The following is a 27,398-nucleotide window of genomic DNA, read 5'->3' as shown; positions in this document are numbered from 1 at the left end:
AGGTTCAGTAGTTTACAAGTAGAGTGAAATTGCTCAGAAAGCATCTAAGAAGTCACGGCCAATTTGTGTTTTTCCAGGTGAAGTGTAACACAGAGAGTAAGTTCTGAACTAGCATTTACTATCCTTAGTGAGAAGACTAAATTAGAGAACCACAAGTTATTTATCAATTTTTTCTTGCTCAGCAGAAAATTCATGACAGAGAGGAACACTGCAGCCTTGTGGTACTCTCACTTGAACACACACACTGTTTTCGTCTACACAAGATGCATTTCTTCTTTTCCTTTCTGAAAGCTAATAATTTTAGAAATAAATGGAAATGTTTGTTTAGGGAGTAGATCCTAATTTGAGAAGTATCTTTATAATACTGCCAGTGAGACTTTGTGTGCACTGTGTATAGGAATGAATTTAAGTGATAGTTTAGGGATGTTATTAAGTGTTTATCTATGTGCATTACTACCAGAAAATACTTGTAAGCTTTTACGTATTATATCCACCGAGTGAGTAAGCTTACAGGTTGAAGCAGTAGCTCTGCAATTTCTCAGCTCAAAATGATGTAGCAGGAGTTTTGGTAGACAACTTTCTAGAGGAAAATAGAAAGTGTTTCCTGGTGTTCCCTGTCAGTCTGAGCTGGAGCTGTATACCTTCCTCACACCAGATCTGATGATCAGTTTAACTGAATTAATGAGACAAAATCTAGCAGATCGTATTTTAAGTCTAAGCTATCTCTGATTCCTCAAAGGCAGAATTTCCTCCGAGCCATTTTTCCCTGCCCCCAGAGCGTCACCCCGAGGAACGGAGTAAGCTGGGCACCTCTCAGTTTCCCAATGTACGAACACTTGTCTAGTGTCACAGCCCTAGAGCTGTCTGCCTGTCTCTGTCTCTCCATGCCATTTCATTGGCATTGGAATGGTGTCTCATACTGGACTTCAGGCAGATTTGTCACGTGAGAGGGGGGCTCTGTTGAATGGTCTCAGTATTTCATGCCAATGCCAAATGAAGGGGGAATGTTGTGGGGAAGGCTTGTGAAGTTAAGGATTGATAAGGAATTTAGATAGAATGTGTTATGCTTCTTTAAGAATAAAAAAGCATTTCTTCCACCAACATCATCATAAGATATCTTAAACACGTTTGTGGATAAATCAGTCAGGTACCGTCATACAGGTGGGAAAACAAGCTTCTCCTTTGTCTTAATGCAATTATACTGCTTTGGGTATAAGTGAACTGTCTTCCTCCATTTAGATTTTCTCTAAATCCCAGTAAGGGAATTTATACAGTCAATACAATCATAGCATATTTTTCTAAACTGCTTTGGCAAAGTCACATTAGTAAATCACACTTCTGACTTATCTCCAATTTCACGGAGTTTGCCTTAACTTGCCCCTTGTTATTTGATGAGGTGCTTAGGGACATGATGAGGATCCCCACCCCTTGATGAGGTGCTCAGGGACATGGTGTAGTGGTGGTCTTGGTAGTGTTAGGTTTACGGTTGGACTCAATGATCTTAAAGGTCTTTTCCAACCTCTACGATTCTGTGATTCTGTGATTTTTCTCCCTCCTCTATGTAGTTTCTTGGGTTTTTCTCATATTCCTCTTGCTGCTTAGACACATTGTAGATTTTTTTTTCTTGTTGTGTTTTAAAAACTCCTGACACCTCCTGGACTATCTTTAATTGTTCAACATCTTTCTAGAAATTCAGTGTTCTTGTTAAGACAAAGATCACCTTTTCCTCTGCAATTAGAAAATGTAGTTAATGGGTTCTCACGCAAATAGAGTATCAGTAAATTTGCATAACCATTTAGCTATCTTCTTTAAGAGTTTGAAAAAAACTAATAAAAACTCCTAACCTTAACTAGCAATACAAACTTCACCTTCTCACAAATATAAATGTGTCACTCATAGATATCTACATGGCACATCACTTGATACTGTGGTCAATATTGAAATAATAAATGATTTTGACATTTAAATTATCCTTTGTGCTTTTTAAACTAAATAGCCTGCTAAAGTTGTTATTTAGACTACACTAAGAGTCTACCATAGGTAAATGTTGGTAGAATATAAAATTCTTTTTCTTGCTACTGGTATTTTATTGGTCCATAAATGTTTTATTATATGTTGTTGTGTATATCAACATAACATACCGTGCACTGGCTAATATGAGCGGGGAAGCCTACTTTTTTCTTTGTGTTCTTGTTTCATGTTTCTGGTTTAGGGCATACAGTGTCTACAGATGTTGCTCATTTGCAGATTTTTCCAGAACGAAACAATACTTCCTTCAGCATGATGCCTGTAACTAAGACATATCAACTTAGTAAATCCATGCAGGTCAGTGCAGATCAGTCGTACTCATTGAGAAAATGCAGAATTTAAGTCGATGGAAAACAGCTTGTGGTGAAAACTTGTACAAATATCTTTTTTCTGTGCAGCTTTGGCCTCCACAGTAGAAGTGGCAATTCATGGGGGATTTTGAAAGGAACTTTCTCTGCAAAAATTTAGTTTATGGGTGTCTTGCACATTTATTCAGCTGTGCAGGATGATGCTCTCAGTGTCACTGTGCTGATAGAAATACCCATTTGTACAGCAGATCTTGCTTCTCAGTTCAGCCCCAGTGAAGAAAGGGGTCTTCAGAGCTATTCATGGCATTGTACGGCATGGTATAACATCACCTTGACACAACATGATTTAGGGAAGTCTCAAAACACAAGCTGTTAGTCAAGCAGGGAGGAGGAACTCAGAAGTGAGGACATTAGTGGTAACCTTAATGTGTCAGCAGAGTTGAGAGGGGTAACCTGAAACTCACACTGTGAGCATCCTGAGCCTCGTTTTGCTCTGTGGTTGCACAGTGCCAGGCTCAAGACTATTCATAGGTGCTAATATACTGCTAGTGCTGTTTAACTAATAAACGTCATAGTTTCTTGCTAGTGCAGCATCTTGAGCGAAATTGCACTTGTGACAGATTGGGCATGAAGCTGCCAAACAGAGGGAGATTCTGCTCAGTCATTAATGATTAAGTGCATGAACTGTCAGTGAATAAATGGCTTTTATGCACTAATACTCTGTGCGGATGATTTGATCTTTGCATTCATTTATTTGCTAGGATGCCATTACACATACACAAGGTATTGTTTGCATGCACTGCCACGTGTAACACACCAAGAGAAGCCAAGAAGCCAGTATGTTTCTGAGAGACGGTGGAAAGCAAATCAGGCTCCATAAATTAAGCTAAATGACAGCAGTAGGCAGTAAAATGTGATGTGGGAGCTTGAACTGTGCACTTAACCAAATGAAGGTCTTTTATTTCGTCACCTGAAAATTATGAATCTGATGGTTTTATCAGCAATTTATCTCTATGGAAACTCCTGTGTTCAAATGCATAGACTCACTGTGTGTTTGGTTCAGGTTATGGAACTTGGTTATCTAAGAAGTACCAAAATCCATCAAAATTTCCAATACTGGCTATTAGCAAAAGCATTTTTAATGTTTCCGTCATCTATACCATAAGAAATGTAAAGTGCTTTTTCTCATTAATCTTTGAATGTTTGCACATAATTATTATATAAAAGTATGATAGTGCTATCTGTAAGAAAAATTATAGAGCCTGTATGATAAGCAGTGTTCTCAGTTCCTATTCTTGTAATCATATTTCCATTAATCCATCTTCCTTAGGGTTCAGTTTAACAGTTCAGTCTCCTGAGTGATTTTGCTCTGCCTCATTAGCCTGAAACAAACTGAAAAAGCAGATTTGCCATAACAGATTGCCTTCTTAGTTTGAAAAAATCATATCAAATCTGCTTTCAGTCAAAGGATGTTTGGATAATTTCTGGTTAGGTTTCAGTAATAAGCATGGGCTTCCAATATCTCCTGTTTAGGAAGAGGCAATTCCTATCGTTCCAGTTCCTGCAACTTTGAAAACTCCCAGAATCTCCACAGTATAACCTTGTATCTTTACAGAGTTATTTTAATTTATTCATTTAAGATGTTTTATATTTTTTTTCCTCTCCCATGGAGCCTTGTATTTATGAGGCAATATTGTGATCTCACTGAAAATGAGCTACTTGAGCTGCCAATGTTGTTAAATGGAGCCAGGGTTTCACCTGTAGTATCTAGTAAAATAAGCAATTATTTTCTATGAACAACAATTAGTCTGCAGGAACTGTTTCAAAATTTTCTGATGCCACCCAAAAGAGGATTTATGTACTTCTTACATATTTTTTAAATAGCAATACAGCAATACTTGGCAACAGTCAGTTTTATTGGGTACTGTACAGAAGTTTGTGTATTACAGAGAATAGAAAATCCTGCATTCTGGTAAAGTGTTTATGGTACTTGTTCATGGTGGCTCTGCAAAACTTTAAAAGGAAGCTTTAGCACAAATGGGTGTAACCTTTAATTGCATTTAGGTATCGTAAAATGAGACCTGTGAGAATTGGACTGGAAGAGGTTTTTGAGACTATAGGAGTTGTAATTAAAGTATTTATTATGGTGCCATATTTCTCCTGAGACATCTTGAATTAAATATTGTAACTCTTAAAAACAGCTCTGATGGAGTGAGAGCCAAGCTTGAGCAGCGTCAGAACTGCTTCTAACAGAGGCTGGGGAAATGAGCAGCATTGTTTTAGCATCGCTTCTTCTACTTTAAGCAGTTGTCCTTTCTGAGATTAATGTCAAATTGACCTTGAATCCTGTACCACCTTGGCCTCACTAAAAATTTATTTCAGTGCGATGTTAAAACTGTGTCTCTCTCTAAAGAATTGTACAGGATTTTTAATTCCTTTTCCACACCTGGAAACACTTTTCAAGTTCTCCAGTTGTTTAAAAGATCTTCCATCTTTATCTCCTTTATGCTAAAGAGTAACGTCTGTCTGTAAGAGAAAACATAGATTGGAAAACGGAAAGAATGGTAGACGCTAAAGACGACTGTGTGTCAGTTGGAGTTTGGATTCAAAGTTTTCTTTTATTGGCACGATTCAGCTTGCATCCAACTTGGCTCCTTGCATGGACTCGCAAGCAGAGATGAACATCGCTCATTTTATGAAGGTAGTCCTTTACTTTAACTTGAAGCACCCCTTAGCTTTCCCAGGTGATTGTTGCTCACCCGTCTGTCACAGAAAAGCGGAACAGGATTTGGATCAGGTCAGAACAGCAGCAGTTTGTTACGACAGCTGTGGGGACAGCCCGGAGCAGCACCGACAGGCTCTGCGGACATGAACCCTGCCCAAATGGGGCGGTTACAGTTCATACACCTTTAGGTTATACAACCTGTTCTTCACCAAAACTGTGTCAGATAAGCCAGACATGGTAAATAACAACAGTGATTGAAATCCTTCAGACAAGGAGGCTCTAAGCAGCACACGCTTCTACGAGTAATTCACTCCTTTGTTAATTAAGTCCTGGCGAGACCATTAGCTGCAAATGTTTCTTAAGTAGCGAGGCCCGCAAAGGTAACTATTTTGCTTCCATGCATCTTTAGAAACGAGGGCTTGTGAGGTTGGCTTGTGAAGGAAAGAACTGCTGACCCCAGCCGGAGCCCTCGGAGGAGGCGATGGTCTCCACGAGTGCGTACTGACCTTCTCCTGCTCGCTTGGGAGTGTTGTACTTCATGTTAATTACACTCCTGGAACTGCTCTGGTCAAGGTCAGACACTGGAGAAAAATTAGTCTAGTGGTCCACATCTCCACTCCTCTGCCTGCATGAACTTAATATGCAGACTAATAAGTAGAAGACAGTGATGTAGTGGAATACTCACAGTTTACTCACTGGCTCACTTTTCAGACTGGAGAGTGCTGTTCTTTGATTGCTTCTCTGTCAAAGAAGGTATGGCTCTCCACAGTATGTTGGGGTCTTATTGTCCTCTCCGTAGAGCATATTTTGGTTGCATTAAATGAGGTCAAGCAGCTGAGTCAGAAGCAGCTGTGCAGAGATCAGGGGTAGTTGCATATAGGCTTTTTTTCGTTTTGTGCTGTTATTTTTCCATTCGTAAGCTATTTATAATACAGGTAAGTTGTGCTGAATCTTTCTTTCATCACATTATTTGCAATATTTGATACCAGCTTTTGATACCTGTAGTAGCTTATACCATAAGTGATCTCATGGATTCAATGTTGTAAGGTATTATTTGTTTTAAGAATATTTAAACCTCCTCCTCAATATGTTTTTATTGCTGTCTACAATGCAAAAGGCATACACATTTATTTGCTGGTCTTGCTGCGAAAGCAGGGCCTTACACCTCAAACATGATTTTGTGAGTAAGACTTCTACAAAGTGTAGTTGCAGACATATTATTCAGATGTTAAAGTACCCTGTGGCACTCAGTGTTTTCAAAGGGTCATATTAGACACCTTGTTTTTAAAAAGTGTTTCTTTCTGTCCCTAGGCACTGTACAGACATTATTTGCTGTGTGATCTTCATAGTCGTCATTCTGGGTTACATTGCTTTAGGAATTGTGGGTAAGTAAATGCAGGTATAGTAGTGCTTTCTCATACACAAGGGAAGCAACTTTGTGAATGTTAGAATTCTTAACTGAGATGTCCCTTTTGCTTATATCTATGTAAAGCTTTCCAATCAATAAGGAATGCCTTGCCTGGAAGCAAATAATAAATTAACATTCAGTGTCTATTGTAATTAGGGAGAAGTTCAAAACCATGTGTTTACCGATGAAAAACTCTAAATTAAGTGTGTTCAAGTAAAAATGACATGGTTTGATAATTTTGCTACCATGCAGTAACTGGTGGAAAAAATCACTTTCATTTGTCATTAATCTCACAGCAAAAGTTAAACACTTTGGTTTTAAGAGGCTTTTTGTTCTGTAAAATATTACTGAAAGAACCTATGTGAGCAGTAAAAGGAGAAGTTAAGAGAAATTACTTCATTTATTGTGGGATACAGAGTTGTTTGCACATCAGGATATTCATTAATAATAACCATTTTATTTTGTTTGTGTGAGAGAATTGTATGAATGCCTGTGTGTGAAAGGACAAATGATGGTGTACAAGTGTACTTACTGTGTGTCTGCATGTCTGTCTGAGCTCTTTCAGTTTGCTTGTAAAAGATTATTTTGGCCCTGCCTTACATAGAAGAAAAGCCATTAGTTTTCTTCGTAATTCTGCAATGCCATTTTCTGTTCTGTAGAGAGAAAAGGTTGTGCAATCTCCATCCTTGGGATATTCAAAAGCTTTCTGGATGTGGTCCTGGGCAACCTGTTCTAGGTGACCCTGCCTGAGCGGGGGTTTTGAACAAGATGACCTCCAGAGGCCCCTTTGAACCCCAACCATTCTGTGAAAAGCTGCTGTCTGTAGCATGGAAAGATGACTGTAAGCAAGACTGCTTTAACCTAGGTGATTCCAATAACCGTCTGAGAGAATGCTCTATTCTCCCACTAAATTGTATGGTAGCATAATGTCCTCCAAGCCACAATGCTGAGCTGTCCCCTCTCACCTTGCCTGTAGTAGCTGAGCACTGAACACATTCTGAAAAGTCCGTTCTCTCTCTCAAGCGCTGGGAATTCTCTGTGTGTATTTTTTCTTTCCCTTATTCACCTGCACTTCCTGCCCCGTCATGAATGTTTACGTCTTCAGGAAGACTGAGAAGTGAGGAAGCAAATGGTATATACCAGCAAGTGAGAGAGGCATGGAGGACTTCCTTTGCAAGGAAGTGCGAAGCCCACACTAGGAAGCAAACACCAGGGTTACAGATGGCTGATGATGCTTGCAGGTGGAAGAAATTATTTCTTTTCAAAACTCATTGTTTTTTTCTTATCTAATTTCTTTGACCTTCTGTTTCCCAAAAATGAATGATAACTTGAGATCTATGAATGTAAGAAAAGTGGGCAGAACAAAAAGTGAATTCAGAAGCTGTTCAAGCTGTACTTGATTTTATGCCATACTTCTAGAGATTACAGCAGCTGTAGGATTCTCTTTGGGATTGGATCTGGGAAGAGACTCCCTAACTGTACTGCATGGCATGGTTGTACAGTCAGCTTCAGACTGACGTAAAATGCAGTCCTTTGACCATTTTTTCACAAGGTCAGTGTCTGTGACTGTGATGCTTAAGTTAACATCAGCGGCATCTGTGTGGAGACAAGGCCAGGATCTCTGTTTTGTAGCCACTACTGGATTCTGCATAGGCAAAACCGTGCATGTACTCTCTCATCACAGTTCTGGCTACTGCTTGGATCCTGTGGGCCCTTTCCTTTGCTATGGAATGAAGCATCTTCTTGCCCTCATGGCCTAATTGAATTGTTCCCACTTTGTGTAAATCCAAATCAACACTAATGTTGATTTGACTTGTGAAAGTATTTGGAGCAGAAATAGTATGTGACTCCCAGTTACAGAAGATTGGAGAGGGACTTACCACAATATACATGCAATATATACTTCTGCTTACTAAGCCTGTTCTGGAATAGACTGAAGAAAAGGAGGTAAATTATTAGTCCTAAGAAGCAACAGAAGCTGCTGGACTGTGGACAGCTGTTGCAGACCTGCCATGCCTCCCACTTGGTGCTGGGAGTATGCTGTGTCTGAAGGACATCCCTCTAATGTCTGTGCTGGTGTCCTCTTCCTGCATGATTGACTGATTCTTCATTGTGTTCTGCTCTCTCCTTCTGTCACTGCTCAAATGCAAAGTCAGAACTGAAGAAGCTGGACTCAGATCAGAGGAACGTTTGTTGTTTTCTTGAGCGTACAAATGCTCTGGTGACTGGTGACCTGCCCCTGTGCAGGCAGGCAGTATTCTGAAGTGCTGCTACCTGGACAAAGGGAAAGGAGAGCACTGGCAGTTTCTAGCTGGACAGAATTCTTGTGCTGCCAGATCTTCACTCTCTTTCCAACACTATATAAATCTCCTTAATTTTTTGGCTAGAACTTTATGTCAACTTTGTACGTACAGTTTCCAAAGAACCCCATATGCTAGATGTTGCAGAAGTAGATAGCAGCAGAAGAGGACTGGCCAGTTCCTCGCTTCTTCATGTCTGTAATCTCAGATGATGTAGCTACTGTGATGTGAGACAGTGAATTGGTCGTGTTCCCTGCTCTGCACGTGCAGCGGTTTCCTACTGGACACAAGGCGTCTGAACAGCCTTCTCTTGCAAACCTTATGAAATATTGGTTAGAACTAGGACCTATTCCTGGGACCAGATACCGAATTTGTAACTGGTGACGTTTTCTACCTTTCTTACAGAGAAGATTTGAATTTTCAATGTAGAAACATTTAGTTCAGCTCCAAATCCAGATCCACGTGGTCCCTGCTTTTCATCTTTCCTTGTACTGTGCTTCAGCTATTCTTTTCATTCTAATTTATTTCTAAGTAAAAGATGAGATCAGCTGTGGTGCAGTTCCAGGGGCCAGCCCTGTACAAAATACATGAGAGTCAAAGAAGTTCACATTAAGAGAAAATAGATTATAAATCAATCCTTAGTCACCAATTATGCTTTATCGTAGAGAAAAAAAAAAGTAGATTTCCTCAATTTCTTTAATATGTGTGAATACTGCTGTGGATCCCTGGTTAATTTGGCTTGAGAAGTAAGCAATAAATGCAGGTTCATCACACAACTGCTATGACTGAAAATCTGAGTCAAATTTTGCCCTCAGTATTGTATGTATAGCTCACATAGGCTTCAGCTATATGTGTGCCAGTGTAACAGCGGGGTAGAATTTTTTATGTTTCAGGGGGGCTGAAATGTAGTCTGAGTAAAAGGTAGTAATTCTCCTTGAAAGATGAAACCAAATGATTTTTGATACTAGCCTTTCTTAGTTCTGCTTCAGTGATGGCTGCTGTTGAGTGACTGTACTGAATAGAATTAGTTATGCTATGATTTACTTTCTTATAATTCTTTTAACTTTACAGATGAACTAATAGTGCTAATTTAACATTCCGTGTGCTTTTCCTGCCTATCAAACTAACTTAAATCTTCATGTTTATTTCAGAGACACTGGGCTTATCCGGGTGATACTTTACAAATGTTTAGCCTCTTAATTTAAGATTATTTTAATCCAGAAAAGACACATAAAAGGCAACAAATAAGTTATCTTGGAAAAGAGCCTCACATTCCAAAGGACAGGTTAATTCAAAGTAATAACTCTTGTTGTACCGCTCCAAGGGATGCTTATACAATACCAGTGTTGTCAACATGGATTTACAAATTCTGTATCATGTGTTCTATTACCTGTTTCAATACATTAGTAAATTGCTTGTGTTAAAAAGCTACAAGAACAGTTTGGCAGGTCAGTTTCTCCATACATTAAAACATTAAAAATATACCTTTAAGGGAAGCCAAATAATGATATGAAAGACTGCCCTTTCAAAAATGCACAGCAGAGGGAATGAAACAGGCAGTATAAACAGATTTGCAGTTCATTTTTAAGTATCACAGGATGCTGTTGTTCTCATCACATTTTCTCCTTGACGGGGTGCTTTCCAGCCTTTACAACCACTGACATAGCCCACAGAGCACAGAAAAAATGCATCTGATAGACATTTAGTGACAGACATTAGCTATTTTTGATACTGTCCATGTGTGTTGGCTCCACATTGTCGTGGTTTAGCCCCAGCCGGCAGCTAAGCACCACGCAGCCGCTCGCTCACTCCCCCTCGGTGGGATGGGGGAGAGAATCGGAAGAACAAAAGTAAGAAAACTTGAGGGTTGAGATAAAAACAGTTTAATAGGTAAAGCAAAAGCCGCGCACGCAAGCAAAGCAAAGCAAGGAATTCATTCACTCCTTCCCATGGGCAGGCAGGTGTTCAGCCATCTCCAGGACAGCAGGGCTCCATCACGCGTAACGGTTACTTGGGAAGACAAACGCCATCACTCCGATGTCCCCCCTTCCTTCTTCTTCCCCAGCTTTATATACTGAGCATGACGTCATGTGGTATGGAATAGCCCTTTGGTCAGTTTGGATCAACTATCCTGGCTGTGCCCCCTCCCAGCTTCTTCTGCACCTGGCAGAGCACGGGAAGCTGAAAAGTCCTTGACTAGTACAGCAGCAACTAAAACATCTCTGTGTTATCAACACTGTCTTCAGCACAAATCCAAAACATAGCCCCATACCAGCCGCTACGAAGAAAATTAACTCTGTCTCAGCTGAAACCAGGACACACATCAATAAAAGGACTGACATAACTGCAGGCCTCCCGAAAATGCTATACTGGTGTCATAGGATGTCACATTGCTGCTCTGAGGGCCAAGTCAACTGTGTAATATGGTTCAGCTGCTCTTTAGTTTCCTTTTCAGCCCAGATGTTTGTGCCAGCACTCAGACTGCAGCCTTATGAGCATCAGAACATGCTGGAATAAAAATTTTATGTGACTGGATTCCTTTCCATTTAGTGCTTGATAGCGAGTCACCAATAGTGCATATGGTTATCATATGAGTTATCAACTGACGACAGGAATTCCTAAGAGAGAGCTGATATCTCCTAAATGTTCCTATTAAGTAGTGCTACTGAAGTAAGTAAGTTCGGGCTAACAAATGAAAAAGTAAATGGGGTTTAACACTGGTGAAGCACTTCAGCCTTCTCTGAGCATCAGAACACCACAGTTACTCTGAAATGCAGTTAATCTGAATTCAGAATCTGAGTTCAGAAAGTGTTTGATACCAAGCAGCAGGTTAATTTACAAGCTCCAAAACACAGGAAAACTAACAGAGGTTAAAAAGAGCTAGCAGATTCATTTTGGTTTGGTAACCTAAAACCATTCCAGGTGAAAGGTAGCTTTACCGATTCTCTGTAACTATTTGCAAGTCATTGAAGATATGTTGTGCATCTGTCCTGAACATTTCAATAAATTTGCAGTCTGCTGCTCTGAGATCTTAAATAGGTTCTGTCTCTACTGCGCGTATGATTATTGTTAAGCGCTGTTATTCTTACCAAAGTGACCTTGAGGAAAATGGCAGTTTCGCAAATGACTAAATATAATGTCACAAAGTTGAGAGGAAATGGGGTAATTACAGAGAAGCAAGTTCAAGGTGGTTCGCATAGATCACAGCCTAAAATGTATGCTAAGTGGGCTCCTGACATTCGGTATATAGTGCAAGAGGGGGAAGGTTGGAAGTAAAATCTTTGTAATACCTGTAATCTTTTCCACATAATACAAGCACAAGGAAATGTTTGGGAGGAGATCAGTGGTCTTTTCTAACAGTTCTCTAGCAACCTGATTTTAGGGTGTCAGCTCAGGGTAGTGATATGCAATTATATTCTGGCATTATATCTTACTTTCAGATGATACTTAAAAATAAATGAAATTTCAATTTTTTAGGGTCAGATCAGCAGTTAGTAGTCAGAACAGTTCAAAGGCTAGTCATTGGCTAGTCATGAAGGAAGCCTAGTCAGGTCTGCACACTACAGCTTAGAAATAATGATACTAATAGTGATAGCCGGTGTGTACTTGATCCTCAAAGGGAAATAATGGTGCAGGGGGAAACGGCTTGGAGAAGAAATCTGCTTCAAAGTGGAGAAAAGAAGTTTAAAAGTTCAGTATAAACCTCTCTTCCCATTCAGTACTATGGTTCATGCTAGCATATAATATATAAGTTGCCAGGTGCAGACCTAATAACTGAAAAATGAGACAATTGCCAAGTGAGAGGTCAGGAAATGTTTTCATTTACAAAGTGGAAGTTTGTTTCCATTCTTAGTGCAAATGGAGTCCATTAGATTCAGTCACACGCTATGTATTTCTGTCACACATACAGGTAATCCCATTAATTTCAATGCCATTGTGGTTGTCTGTGAAGACTCACATTTGTCTACATAGTTAGCTCCTCTTCTTTCCCCTTTCAATAACCATTATTTTTGGATACATCATATTTTGGATACAACCCAGATACATGTGCCCTGAAGGTAAAAAGTGAACTGGTTTGCTTTCTTGCTGGCTCATCCATATCTTAGGTCCGTTTAGTTTGTTTTATATTTTAGTTTTTCATTAGGAAGTCTACAAATCAATACTCTTCAGTGGTGATCAACAAAGATTAGAGGTGATACATTTTCATACCAGTCAGTTTAAACTATTAACTGTGGACACTTGACTAAAATGTTAAACACATATGTGTATATTTGCAGCTTGGGTGCACGGTGACCCCAGGAAAGTGATTTATCCAACTGACAGCTATGGGCAGTTCTGTGGTCAGAAAGATACCCTCAATGAGTGAGTACTAAATCCATTCACATACCTTTATTACTCATGCAGTATGAATAAGATGTGAGGTTTCAAATCTCTCTGTCTGCTAGGGGTTCTTGTGGGAAGTTGAAGAGACAGCAACACCGTTACTGTATTTATTCCAAATAAAGTTCAGAAACAGATTAGTTGCTCAGTGCAAATCTAGACCCAAATTATTACTATAATGCAGTTGTTTTCATCATTCAGAGACTATTTTTGGTAAAGTATCAATATAACTTAAAGATTGCATCACTAATTGCATAGAAAGTGACTAGCTGGCACAGCTTCTAACTGCCAAAGTTTGGATAGTTAATAACCCATTGAGTAATTCTTCTGCCCACCTTGGGCTAAGAGTAGTCCTAAAGCATTGTAGCCTGGTTCTCAGTTTTTCTCAACATGTACCAAATAACAGAAAAGACCATAAGAAAAAGCTCTGGGCTTTTTGTGGTGCTTATCCAGTGCCAGTAGGGAGGAGACTGAGTGGTCTGGGAGACAGGCAGCTGTAACCATACCTTCCTTGGGGATATCAGCCAAACAGCTCTATTTAATGTCTCCCAGTCTTTTTAAATTTTGAATTGTGAGAGTTAAATTAATTAGTTGATATCAACAGAGTACTTCTACATGAAAATAGCTGCTCGGGAAAGAAAGACATCGCAGCAATGTTTTCTCTGAAAACCTAAGTGTTTTATGAAACAGAATTTAAAAAAATAGTTTGCTTTTTCCCTCACCTTCTCCCTTTAAAAAAGTATTCGGCAGCCTTTATGCCCTTGTCACTGTCAAGAAGCTGGATGCTATGCAGGAAGCAAAACAGAAGCTGGTGTTTGATAACAGCTCTTTGCTGCTTCTTTCTTTTCCCATTCAGTTTTCGGGGAAAAAACTGAGGAAGCCACTGTCCAAAGGGCAGTTCAGAAGAGGAGGAGCAGGAGATAAGGAGTGGAACAGAGGTAGAGCTAGGACTTTATATCCTCTCTTTTTTTTACAGAGGAAACAGACTAGATAGTGTAAGAAGACCTTTTCTACCCTCTGACTAAGATTCTTCACAGCAGTTGTTGGAGAGTCCAACTCCTGAAGATGAAAAACTAGGAGAAAAAGTTGTAGTGTTGTGTGTGTTCCCCTCACTGCACCCCTTCTCTGCTCCCCCCCACCTTGCCCCCAATTTGTCCTTGTTCCCTCTCTGGTCTGTAGGAAGCAGTGGGCAAATGGATTTGGGAGTCTCAGACACACAGCATCTATGCACTATGTGGCGTGTAGCCAGATGCTTCTCTCTGATTCTTATCATCCACTCCCATTCCCTCTTTCTCTTTGTTACTGAAGTCTTCCCTTTAGTTATTTCTTACAATGTGATTTCCAGTTTGTATTCACAAATGTCCTTCCATATATATGATCGGTGGAGAATAATACAGCTACTGAGACTGCATTTTGGCACTTATTTGCTACATTGAGGAGTTTCTTATAAAAATATAAGCCAAAAGACACATAGTACAACCTACTGGAAGAGCAAGAGCGTTTATGGCAGTAGGCCAGGAGGCTCCTCTGAACAAGTCCCTCTAGTCCCTAAAAGTGGAGGTGTGGGATGTGCTGGTCAGGCCTTCATTGACACCATTGTCAGATTTTTCAGATGCCCTGAAAGTAAGCAGTATGAAAGGCTAACTGAGGACTATCGTTTTCCAAAGTCCCCAAGGGCTTATTCTGAGACTTTTTCCTTGGACAGTGATCACAGTCTCTGTGTTTTGAATCTTGTGCTTGGAACAAGCATTCCCAGCAATCTCACGGAGGAAGTAGAAAAGACAAGCTAAAAACCAAGCCAACACTCACACCTCATGCAAAAACCCATTTGAACTCCAGTGAAATCCATGCAGTCAAATTAATTCTACCTTGTGTTGTCATGCGAGTCTCTCTTAGGCCTCTTTGTGTCTCCCTGTAATCCATCCATTAGTCTCCATGTAATCTCTAAGCTTGTTTTGCCTTCTAAAGAGCACAGCATAATCACAGAATACAACAGAATTTCATTATGAAGAATACAGACCTAGTTCTCGGTGGCTGTTTTCTTGTGTTACATATATGTTTAAACTTTCTTTTCTGCTGTCAATATCAAGTGGGCTAAGACATAAGAAAAAGAAAAAAGATTTCATTAATGGCTTTGAGCAGCTCACAGATTATAAATACTGTCAAGAAACTATTGAAGAACGGTGACATTTCAGTCCAAAATTTTATTCTATTGACTTGAAGAAATAACAACTAATGCTAGTGAATTGTTTTTGCCAGGATGCATGTTTTGTTAAACAGTGCATAGTAGAACATACCTCAGTGAAAACAATTGAACCTTGTAAAATGTCAGGCAGTTGAGCTAATCCCAGTTTTAAAGGGAGCTTGAATGTGCAGTGATGCTATATAATGGCTTTGAAGGCGTAGCCATCTTCAGCAACTGGTGGGAGCCACGTGCTGGTGGAAGATCAGAGGATATGTCTTGGACTGGGGGATACAATGGAGAGATGCGGGAGCAGGACTTGTGCCAAGTCCGCAGATAGAAGAGGGGCAGCCTTGTTAGCCCAAGCACACTTGGTTGTTAATGCTGCCATCCTGCTCCAAGGCAGAGCTCCTTCTGTGCTGCATGGCCGCACTGGGGGTCAGTGGTGGCTCACACACCGCTTACTGTGTTCCCTTGCACATCATAGGCCATAGCGGGACATATGCACCACTATTCCTTATAGGGACACTCTATGGTCCTGGCATGGCTAGCTGACTTTGAAGTCTCATGTAGAAAGGGCAGAACTACTGCCATACCATCTTCACTAGAGCTGTTTGATAATTTTCTGACATAGCAAGGATTAACAGCATATTTTGCTGTCTTCAAAACCCAGGTGTTTAAATCCAGAGATCTTGGGGTAGCCAGTTTTCAACAAATCCAAACTGAGGTGACAGCTACCTCAAGGTCCCAAGTTCCAGAAGCTGTCAAGCGTGTGGATTCTGGGGTGCAAACCCCTCAGACTGTCCCTTATTTATCTCAAGGGAGGTTTATCAGTGTTATTAGCAGATGCTATTATCATTCTGTTTCCTGGCCAGCTGCTTTCAGTTTCCAACCATAAAAAGCTTTTGATTGATTTTAGTGCCACCTTCTGATCAACAAAAACTAGGCAGCTTTTACAGTGTAGTATTTGCTGATGGTAATTTTGCATGCCGTACATACACAATATGTTCAGTGTAAGCAAAGGGACCACAGTGTTCTTGCAGGAGTACTTTACAGACCTCGCTTCTTAGAGGCAGGACTACAGATACCTGTAACAGCACCTAGGGTTGTTTCAGCTTAAAACCTTGCTGTGGAAAAAACTTGTCAAAATTAGCATTCTTTAGAGCGAATACTTCTGGTTTCAGAGACGTTTTGGTACAGAGCATTCAGAGTCTGCTTGGGATTTGTTTTTTTGTCTTGTGTTTGCAATATGACCATTCACAATAATAGAATTTAAATATCGATGTATGCTATAAATTTTTGAATGGTAGGATGTATAAGCACCCATATTTATAACATTAATTATCTTATATCTACTTCTGTAGGAACAAGACCATTTTGTTTTACTTTAACATTCTGAAATGTGCCAGCCCCGTTGTGTTAATAAACCTACAGTGCCCTACAACACAGGTGAGTGAAATACAGAGATAAAATATTTTCCCTGCCTCTTAGTCATGGTGCTTAAGAACTAGACATACATTTGTTTGGATTTAAAAATTGCAGTTCATATCCTTCAAAATATAATATGATTGTTTCATAGGTGACCTGTAGCACATGGTCTCTGTAGCCTGTGGTGATCAAAAAAAAAAAAAAAAGAAATGCACAAGATTGTGTATTTTGGATAAGAGTTGACAAAAAAAAGTCTGTTTAGTTGAATACAGCAATTTGTTCCTTATGAATTCATCACAGGCAGCTATCCAGTAGTAATCAGTGCATGCAGAAAATAATTTTGATTGACATCTAGGGTTTTCCAAACTAGACATGTTCAAGAAAATGTGCATATCCCCAGTGACAGGAGTATCTGAGTGTGGTTAGAGCCTATGGCACTTTCAAAAGTGAAGAGCGTGAAAGCTTGTTCTTGCCTTATGCCACAATTTGTACTCCCTTAGCTGTGCTGCAACTTCTTTTGAAGCTGTGAAATAAATCCAGTCACTGAACTTGTGTGGGTTAAAATTATCCTCCTGATCTTTTTTACTTGAGACCATTTTACTGACCTGGTTTGTTGAACAATTGCACAACCGGTTATGTCAGTTCATCTTATGAGGCAACAACTTATGGCATGGGGTAGGTCAGAGGAATTAGGTGCAGGACTGCTCTGATGCAACTTTGCTGCCAAAGAAATTGTACTGTGTAATTAAACTGCAGGTGACAGTATGGTCTCAGCCATCTTGACAACATTCAGTGAAGTCCAGTATTAATTTGGATGAGGGTTGTTATATGGTAACCAATTTACTGATTACAAATGTTAATTGTCTATTTATTTGACTATCATTTTAAAATGTTTCCCATTCCAGCTTGCCCTTACTCCTGATCCCTATCCTTGATAGATGTTTCTGGCCTATCAGTTAGTGTGACCGTATGGACTATTTGACACAGCTGAAGAGATGGAAATCTCCAGCAAGGAAGAGCAAGAACCCTCTTAACACTGACCAGTTGCTGTCAGAATGGAAACTTTCTCTATCAGCAGCAGATTTGCTTCAGGAATCCCCATCTGTCCACATGCAGACACCGACACTGTTACCCTGCAGTCTTTAGACTCTGTTACTGGAACAATTCAGCCTGTTCAGAAATACTGAGGTCATTGTGTGGGATTTGACTGGTGCTGTGGTCAAGTTGGCAGTGGTCATGAATCAAGTAAGGTGAAATACTTGTTGAAGGAGAGTTTGGGGGAGCAGAGTAGTTATTCTGTTTATTTTCAAACATATAACATCTCCAAAACTGAGAATGTTTTTGAATGCTGTTTGCTACTGCAGATGGTTAATTCTCTGGTCTTTTGTGAAAATGCTGAAGCAACATTTGTTTGATAATTCCTCTTTTGAACTGCAGACAGGGTCTTTCATTCCTGGCCCATTCATATGAAATAGCAGGAGAAAAAAACCCAAGAACTGGCATGGGAAGAGCTTCAGTTCTTGTGTAAGACTGTGGATTTGCAAACTGTTGTTACAGTTCACTGGTTCCATAGACAGCATATTTCATTGCCTGTTTCATAGATGGGAAACTGAGGTTACAGTAAAGTGTATACTTGTTAGTCACCTGCTGTCCCAGCAAGGACAAAACTCTTCTTTCTTTGTTCCTTGGCCTGTGGGTAGTCCATAGGACCGTAGTACTCATCTAGAAAGACCCTCTTGCAGCATCTGCCCTGTTCTAAGGATTAATACAAGATCTTTTCCCAAAATTCCTTTAGGTGAGTCATATATGGCAGAATGCCCTTGAGATGAAATACAGTTTTGTGCATGATGTCTCTCTGGTACTTGGATAGCAGAGCTTTGCAAAGGGTGTTTGGATAGCTTTGGAAACAGAGAACAGCCTTCTAGAAAAGGCTGAAACTTGCTAAAAAGATGGACTTCCAACTACCTCACAATATTTAGGAACACTGAGGAGTCAGAACGACTATACACTTGCATGATTACAGTGACCAGCAGAGCCTTCAGAGTCTGTGTTTTGGGGCGTCTGCTTCTCCATTACGTAAATCTGAATCATAACTTCGGAGTGGATGCATTCATAAAACCCGAGTCCTCACTTGATTTCTGACATAAATCTGGTTTATAACGGCTGTACCTTGAGTGGTGTGAATTTCATTCCTGGCATGTGCACCCCTCTTGCTTTGTAACTAGGGAGATTCATCATTAGTCAGTAGTAAAAAGTCACCTTTGAGTGATTTACACCTAACTTGACTTGAATGGTATCTGTGGAGATGTCTTTGACTGAAGAGACTGTGTAGAAGGGTGGAACAATTTTAGCTGCAATAAGACTTTTTTTAAAATAAAGTTCTCCTTATAAATGTAATAGAAATTACGTGTATCCTGTGAAAGTAGATGCTGCACCACCTTGCTCATATACACTGTTGCTGATGGAAGTAGAGGAGGACCCGACAGATTTTTTCCTGGTGTTCAAAAAAAACCAATTTTTTTTTCAACAGACTGAAAGCTCTGCATATCTACCAGAATGTGTAGAACCTAAGAAGATACAGAGAGTGGCTTGATATGCCAGATATGAGGAGAGACTTTGAAAGTGTATTCTATCAAAGAATTTTAGAAGTATTCATCTAGGGAATCAAAAGGAAGACATGTCCCTTTCTAAATACTGCAGTAAACATTACTGAAGGCAATTCGATAAAACAGTGCACTTTTATAGGTGGCCTTTTTCTTGCTTTTTAATTGCACTGACTCTCCTTACCCTTCTCTACCCTCAGTGTATTTTTACTCATTTTTTTCTTTTTTTGCAGCTTTGTGTCTCAAAGTGCCCAGACAGGTTTGCAACCTACATTGATGTTCAGGCTTCCTACAGATATAAACCAGATCAGTGGAATTACTTCAGGCAGTTCTGCAAACCCGGTTTTAACAATCCTCGCAAGGTACGTATGTATCAGTAGGTGATGGAATACATTTTTTCTTCAAGCAATATGTAATATGCATGATTTTACTGAGCTACATCAAAGCTTTGAATTATTCTGATTTCACCATATAAGGAGTTGTCCCATATATATGGTTTGACAGTGATTTAATCAGGGGTGAAGGTCTTGTATGCACACCAAATCGCCCACCCTTTAAATGATTACTGTTTGCTTAAAAGAATATCTGCAGCTACCCATGTAGCTGCAGTACTGTGGCAAGCAGTATCCTTTAGTACTTAGGTACTCCACAGCAGTAGAGCGGAGTATCTCAAACAAATTCTTAAGGCTCCTGAGTAAATTATAGCTATTTAGTAATTTAGCTAGGAAAATTCATCTATCCTTCATGTTACTGATTTTGCACTCAAATGTACTGTGTTGTTTCTCCCATCTGTTGTTTCTCCCAACATACCTTGCAATTCAGCTATATGAATTGTGTTAAATTCTTACTCTAAGAGGAAAGGCAAAGGGGAGGCAAGGAACAATTGCCCGGTCACTTCTGGCTTAGATGCTGATCCAAAGTGAACAGGTCTTTTCTTTTTGGCACTAGAAAAGGAAAGAAGAATAGTCTTTTCCTAAATCACAATGACAGTTTGGATTCCCACTTACATCATGAATGTACCTTGCAGCTCCACCAGTCAAGTTCGGGGAGGAGGCTACAAAGCCCAGTTTGGGGCATTTTCTCAGACTGGGTGAGAAATGAAAACCACGTAGTTATTCTGCTATGTATTCAGCATTCTTATTTTTCCCCTTTTTAGTCTGTTGCTCAAGTCCTACGTGATGAAGATTGTCCTTCGATGATCATTCCAAGCAGGCCTTGTGAGTGATTCTACTTCTTATGTACATCTTAGCAGATTATAAGCATTCACACTAAAGCACAACTCCAGTCTGAAAAGTGTTTTGTGGCAAGGTCACTAGGAGCTGTCTGTTATCTGACAGTGACTTCCATTCAATTTTAAACAGTTTGAAAGTACAAAGACTTACTATTTTCTAACTGCCATCCATGAGCATTCAGCGTGTGATCGGGTCAAGCTGAGCTCTTTCTTGCTCTTGAATCATCACTGATAACAAAAACTTTACAGCTCAAATTTTGCCTTCCAAAACATGTGAGCAAGCAACCCCATTGGCATCAAGAAAATGCCACAAATATAGGAAGGATCATATGGTCAGCTGTCGAAGTTCAGATGATACTTGAGCCCAGTTACAATGCCGCTCGCTTTTCAGTTTCAGTGCTGGCTATGCAGGGCATACAGAGGAATTAAGGGGCCAAAAATATTTTTGTCACTACGGTCAGCAGGTATTTCTGAGTAGATAACCACAGGTCTCAGAGCTCATCTCACCTGCGGAAGTGTAATACCAAGAGTATCTGTCACTGACCCAGAAGCTCATGCAAATAAGAAATTGCTGTTTATTTTTCCATGCTTTAAAATAGACATCATGTAAACCAGGGACAAGTTATCCAAAAGAGAAAATACGGATTAAATAAAAAAAAAAAAATTAAGAATTTGTATGAAAACTGATGTACTGACCCAAAAGATAGAAAATAATTTGCAAAGAAGCTATTATCTTCTTTTAGATTACAACAAGGGGCAAAGATTTCAGAGGGAGGAAAAGAGACATGTTACGTAATTATTTCCTCAGAATAATTGGTAGGATAGATATTCTAGACTGAATATTGAACCCTGGCATCAGTATTTGTTGGAACCTGATAAGGAAAGCAAAGTTAAAGTACAGCTGTATAGGAGGACTGACCTGCTCTTCCCTTTGGAATGAAAATCAGGACTTTTTGCAGCAAAGAGCAGGGCAACATAAATGAGTATGTAAACATCTCTCCTTTTCTTTCTGTTTTATAATCTCTTCCTCCCTCTGCCTAACCAATAGTTTCTGTCTTTTTTCCATTGCTTCCTCTCCAAGAATATCTAGTGATAGTGGCTGGTGCTGCAGCTCATCTGGCATATGAGGAACTGACACTTGCTGTTATGTATTGTTTTGGGTGCTAGTACCATTTGTGACCAGTCATGTCCCTGGGGGCTGGTTTGATTATTACCATGAAATGACACATTTGAGAAGCTGCAGTTTTTGTAAGCTGCCCAGATACTGACAGAGAGTAATTAAGTTCCGCATTTATTACAAATTCTTAAGCTGCTACAGATACTGCTGATGTTATTTGGTAGCACCTAGAATCTCCACTTGAAAGCTATGAGTGCACCATGCCTGAGCTTGGACAAAAAGCCCCAGAGCATAAAAATCATAATCTTTAATATAATGGCTCTCCCAAGATTTGTCAAAGTCAACATATTGTTAGATAATCAGTTGAAAAACAATTGACTGTGAATTTGAAATGATTTAAATATGTTACAAAAGACAAGCAATAAAAGCGAGCTTGACATGAAATGTAATATGCTTGCTTTGTTTTGATGTTTTGAATAGTTCTTAAGAGATGCTTCCCAGACTTCTCCACGAAGAATGGTGTGCTAACCGTGGCAAATCAGACTACGTTCAAAGATGGAAGAGGGAAAACAAGAAATGTAACTGATCTCAGGGAAGCTGCAAAGTAGGTTTTACCCTTCTTAAGTGCTCATTTGTTGGATTCTGAGATTGTGAAATAATTTAGGAATTGAAAAAATAATCAGAATCCATTGTAGCAAATGGCTGAGGGTACCCAGGGAAGACTTGCTAGTGAATGGTCTCTCTGTGCCTGGGCACTTGCAAAGTTCCAGTAAGGAAAACCAACACTGTGGTATGCAGAAATGAGCAAGGAGCCAAAAGTTTTAGTCTGATTGTCTCAGAGTGACTTGTCAGTTTTTAAATCATTCTTGTTGTTTTTCCTAGCAAAAGTTAGTATTAAAGAAAGCTAAAGCAGGTTCAAAATGAAATCCTCGTGCTGCAGGACTCGGGCCAGCCGGTAATGGCCTCGGCTATTCCTTCCTGTGATGGCCTTTCCACTAACATGGACTGTCCTAGTACTTTGGGCATCTCACCTCGTCAGAGTGCTCCTGTTTTGAGTACATGCCTAAAGGTCAACAAGCAATGTGCTGGGCTCTGATGCATGACAACACCTCCCTTGCAGATGGACAGCAAGCATCTCCAATCCCAGGCATCAACCGCGATGAGAGAGAACGGCTGCAATAGCCTCACTTTTCCAGCTGCTGTCAGTCCTCAGCCTGTCTGGAGCACAGGGATACCTTTTCTTACCTCTTGATCCAAGGCTACCACATTCTAGCACCTTACCAACACTGATAACACCTGCACCTTATTAAGTTCCCTTCTTCTGGCATCTACAACTACATTGTCTGTTCTTTGATAAGAAGATCCTTCATTTCTTCTTAGGAAAACATTAATATGGGCAAGCACTTTGCAGGATAGGAAAACAGTTCTATAAAGTCAACCTTTTCCTTCACTGAGCTGTTTTCTGCTTCTCTGCTATTAGCAGCTCTGGAGTCACAACTGTTTGGCTCTTGGTACATTACAGGTCTTAATAGTATACACTTTTCTTGTGACATAATAAGCAATTATATCTGGCGATAGTTAGTACTTATAAAGCTTTTTTAATAGAGCTTTTTCAGGAGCTGTATACACATTTTTACACAGGTTTTTTCTTTGGCATAACTGTGATTGATGTTGGCTTGGTTACAGAACGGGAGCTGGAGGATAGTAATATACTCTTATCGCTAGCAAAGATATTTCAAATTCTTTCACTGAGCCTATTTGTTGTTTAAATAAATTCTGCTTTTCTACCTAAAGCAACCTTTTCTTTGGTTTGTCTTTTCTCAGTGGCATCAATAATGTCCTGGATGCAAGATCAGTTGGAATGAAAATTTTTGAAGACTATGCCATTTCTTGGTATTGGATTTTAATGTAAGATTTTCATGGGTATTTTTAATTTTTCCAAACTCACTTTGGAGCACGCAAGGAATTAAAAAATAGATCATGTATGTGTTTGTTACCAATCCCACTTTTAAACTCAAGGAACAACTGTAATTTCCTTTCATCACATGGTAATAATGTTGTTACGGTTCCGTACATGAGGTAAGGATAGCACAGCATACATACATAGAGAGTCAGGTGACCTGCAGTAGCTTTTTAATATCCTGCCAGGCAGAAAAACAGGAGGTGCTGTCTTCTGTTGCAGGGCCCACCTGCGTGGTAATTCCAAAACTGAAAAATCTTAAGAGACTTTCAAACCAATTGCAGTTGCTAAGTGTCATTAGTATATATATAACACACATAATTTCTAGATTCATACTAGCAATATATAGTTAAATCCATTATAATCCATAAATCCAATATAAATCCATAAATCCAATGCAGCAGGCAAAGCAACATCAAGAACAAAAAGCATTGAACAGTATTAACTTTATCTTGCAATTAATACTCACTAATCACCAATTAGTAAAAATGCAGCACTGAAACAAAAGAAGTAGCTGTTTTGCCGAAGCAAATATGTAAGTATATGTGCGTTCTTAGCCCATTAATATTGTTTTTGACGGACCAGGGTGTTGATCAATTTAAACAGGAGCAGAAGTCTTTGGCAGGTGAGAGCCTATAACATGCACATATTAAGCATACATTATTCAAGCCTGAATGCAAATCCACAACAATAAATACATAAACTTTACATAATAATATGGAGAATTAGTCAGTTCAGAAACATAAGTTGTCAGCTTTTAAAGGTGTTCGGTCACTGGTGGGAGGACAGCTTTCTCATAGTCTAATACTGTGCTCACAATAGTCAGTGGCAAGAAACTCACTGGTATTCAGCGAGCTCGGTTCTCTCTAGATCTCTTACTGAAATCAGGCTTATGGTGCAGATTCTTTCAAAGGAGATAATCACTGAACAGATATGGAGAGAGAATTGACCATTTTTTGAACAGAAATTCTATATACTGAAGCCAGTTTCCACATTTCAAATATATTTTTATAAGGAATTGTTGCGACTTTTAAAGTAGTTGGATAGAATTTTCGTCACACTTTTCACCAAATGATAGCATCCATCAAACGATTTCTGGACAAACATATTTAAGTGTCAGAGTTTGGGTGATGACAATGAAGGCCTAATAGTGGAAGGAGTTTGGATTAAAAATTAAATATTGAATTGCTCTAGTCTTTTTAGCATATCCAAAAAGAACTGCTGTTTTCAAGCCTCAGTTGGGAGCCTTCAAGGCCTTTCAAGCCTTTAAGGGAACCAGTCTGTTGAGGACAGTTGTTACCATGTACTCAGTTTTGGCATTACTAAGACTCGTGTATATCTAAAGATAACTTCAGATAAAGGTAACTTACTGCTTTCAAGAATAGAGTCATAAGCTCCAAAACTACAACTATTTTTGAGGAATACATTCTGGATTTCAAACAAGCCATTCAGAAAGGGAAAATACATCATCTAGGAAGCCTTTAAAGGGCTAGGACTTAAGACCAGCTTACAAAAGTTTAACTAAATAAGCTGATGTTCTTTTTCTTGTCTCTCTGCCTATCTGGCTTAATTTGCCCAAAACATCTGGTTTTAAATGTTTATGATCAGGCTGACCCATTTTTTATCTTTGGTAACGGGCTAAATAAGCTGGGAATATTCAGAAGAGAAGTTACTGAACACAGGCAAGAAGAGGTTTTAAATTTTTTTGAGTCTGTACTAATACAAAATTCTGATGTAATACAAATTTCTAATACAAATTTCTGGCTCTGCCCTGTGAGATCATCAGATGTAAGCTATTTGTTTCTAATAGCAGATAATAGCCATGAGGATGTATTTCATAAGGAAGATTTTGAAATACATTTTTACAAATAATTCTCTTATGTGAGATGAAGTGACCCTCATTTGGAGTAACAGGCATGCAAGAAAGTGAAGATTCTCACACTTGTTTTCCCTGTGTTTCTGTTTCTTGTCTTTGTAGTGGGCTGTTCATTGCAATGATTGTGAGTCTGCTCTTCCTTGTGTTATTGAGGTTCACGGCTGGGGTTCTCTTCTGGATTTTCATCTTTGGTGTGATTGGAATTATAGGTTATGGTAGGTGTAATCTTCTAGCCTCTGCGGCTATTTTTCCTTCTTGCTTAAGTTTGGGCAAGGAAAATCGGTAATTACATCAATTAAATGGTACAATTGGGAGAATTAATGTCTAGTTTTAGACGCAGTTAAGTGAGAAGGGCTTAAATGGCAGTGAAATTTAGTAAGGATCCAGCTGTGCTGATACTTAGCACCAGATGTAGTAACCTGAATTATCTACCCACAGTATGCTTAGTCTGTATTCACTTGTACTGATATTTCTTTTCTATATATGTGCTGTTATAATGGACTAGTCTCTCAATAATGCATTTTTAGTTTTTGCTTACCTGACATGCTGAGGACAAAACACTTGGCTTGTAAAAGATTTTTTTAAAAACCTTGTCTTTGCACTCTTCAGAAAGACTCATTTTATACTGATTGTTTTTTAAAAGGCATCTGGCATTGTTACTGGGAGTATGATCATCTTAAAGGAATACCTGGATCTGACCTCACTGTTTACGATATTGGATTCCAGACAGACTTCAGAGTGTACCTGCAACTGAGGCAAACATGGTTAGCATTTAGTAAGTGCCCTTTAAACTTGGTATCTGTTAATGGATATTCAGGAGAATCAATCACTGTCTTGCTACAGTTTCTTTCTGCCTTGTTAAATCTCCTCCTCTATATATGTTGCTCAGAGAAATAAGCAGAATTCTCTTTCTTTGTATTGTGCAAAAATCTACTCTTTTTTCAAGGAGACTAGTATATTTGTAAGGGGAGATAATGCAATTGCACTAGTGATGAGAGCGAAAAATGCTTGTGATATTAGCATTCTGCTTCCTGTGTGTTCAGTCTTCATAATGGGGAAGTAGAAGGCAATAACTAAGTTAGTCCTGATGAAGTTGCGTAAGGAGGAGTATTTTTCGCTCCCAATCTGTTTATTCTCCCTCTTTGAGGGCCCCAGAAATGAGATTAATAACTCTACACATCTTTGTAGAACTGTTTACATTCAGGTCACTGAATTTTCTTGGAGGCTGATCTAAGACTGTGGGATGAACCACCGCAAATTTCATCACCTTTACTTTCAAAAGTGCTTCATTGCCTTCTCTTACAAGGGCAGTGTATTTAAAACAAAATCCTATTGGAACAAGACAGCCTGCAGCATACACAGCCCTCCCCAGGGAAGGAGGGGCAGAAGAGAGAACAAATACCTGTCAAGTATTACTTGCACTGCTGTTACTGCCTTATTAGAAGGCACACAGACACTACCTGATGATGAATGGGACATAACCTAAAACACTGCCTCTTCCTTTTGGTAGCTTGTTGTGGTTTAACCCCAGCCAGCAACTAAGCCCCCCCAGCCGCTCGCTCACTCCCCCCCGGTGGGAGGGGGGAGAGAATTGGAAGGGTGAACGCGTGGGCTGAGATAAAGACAGTTTAACAGGGAAAGCAAAGCTGCGTGCGCAAGCAAAGCAAAGCAAAGCAAGGAATTCATTCACTCCTTCCTGGGGGCAGGCAGGCGTTCAGCCATCTCCAGGACAGCAGGGCTCCATCACGCGTAACGGTTACTTGGGAAGACAAACGCCATCACTCCAAATGTCCCCCCCTTCCTTCTTCTTCCCCAACTTTATATACTGAGCATGACGCCATATGGTATGGAA

The 27,398-nt window shown here is 39.6% G+C and overlaps 2 protein-coding genes across 6 annotated transcripts in view; one reads left to right on the top strand and one right to left on the bottom strand.

Moving 5' to 3' along the window:
* The window catches only part of ACADM (acyl-CoA dehydrogenase medium chain), a 769,283-nt gene that overhangs the window by 85,553 nt on the left and 656,332 nt on the right, over positions 1–27,398 (bottom strand). The window lies entirely within an intron of this gene.
* Positions 1–27,398, top strand: part of SLC44A5 (solute carrier family 44 member 5) — a 103,099-nt gene that overhangs the window by 56,425 nt on the left and 19,276 nt on the right. For 2 of the 3 annotated variants that reach the window (XM_075509000.1, XM_075508999.1), the window contains exons 3-11: positions 6,373–6,446; positions 13,047–13,131; positions 16,696–16,780; positions 19,596–19,724; positions 20,519–20,579; positions 22,191–22,314; positions 23,535–23,618; positions 25,649–25,761; positions 26,190–26,321. In XM_075509000.1, the coding sequence (XP_075365115.1) occupies positions 6,373–6,446; positions 13,047–13,131; positions 16,696–16,780; positions 19,596–19,724; positions 20,519–20,579; positions 22,191–22,314; positions 23,535–23,618; positions 25,649–25,761; positions 26,190–26,321 (887 nt within the window). Of the gene's footprint in view, positions 1–6,372; positions 6,447–13,046; positions 13,132–16,695; positions 16,781–17,732; positions 18,005–19,595; positions 19,725–20,518; positions 20,580–22,190; positions 22,315–23,534; positions 23,619–25,648; positions 25,762–26,189; positions 26,322–27,398 lie in introns of those variants that run through there. The other variant, XM_075509001.1, reaches the window with a different exon arrangement.

Source organism: Mycteria americana, chromosome 7, assembly GCF_035582795.1.
Source record: "Mycteria americana isolate JAX WOST 10 ecotype Jacksonville Zoo and Gardens chromosome 7, USCA_MyAme_1.0, whole genome shotgun sequence".
NCBI lineage: Eukaryota > Metazoa > Chordata > Aves > Ciconiiformes > Ciconiidae > Mycteria > Mycteria americana.
Note: the sequence above shows the minus strand (reverse complement) of the source record. Positions and strands in the feature narration are given on the sequence as shown.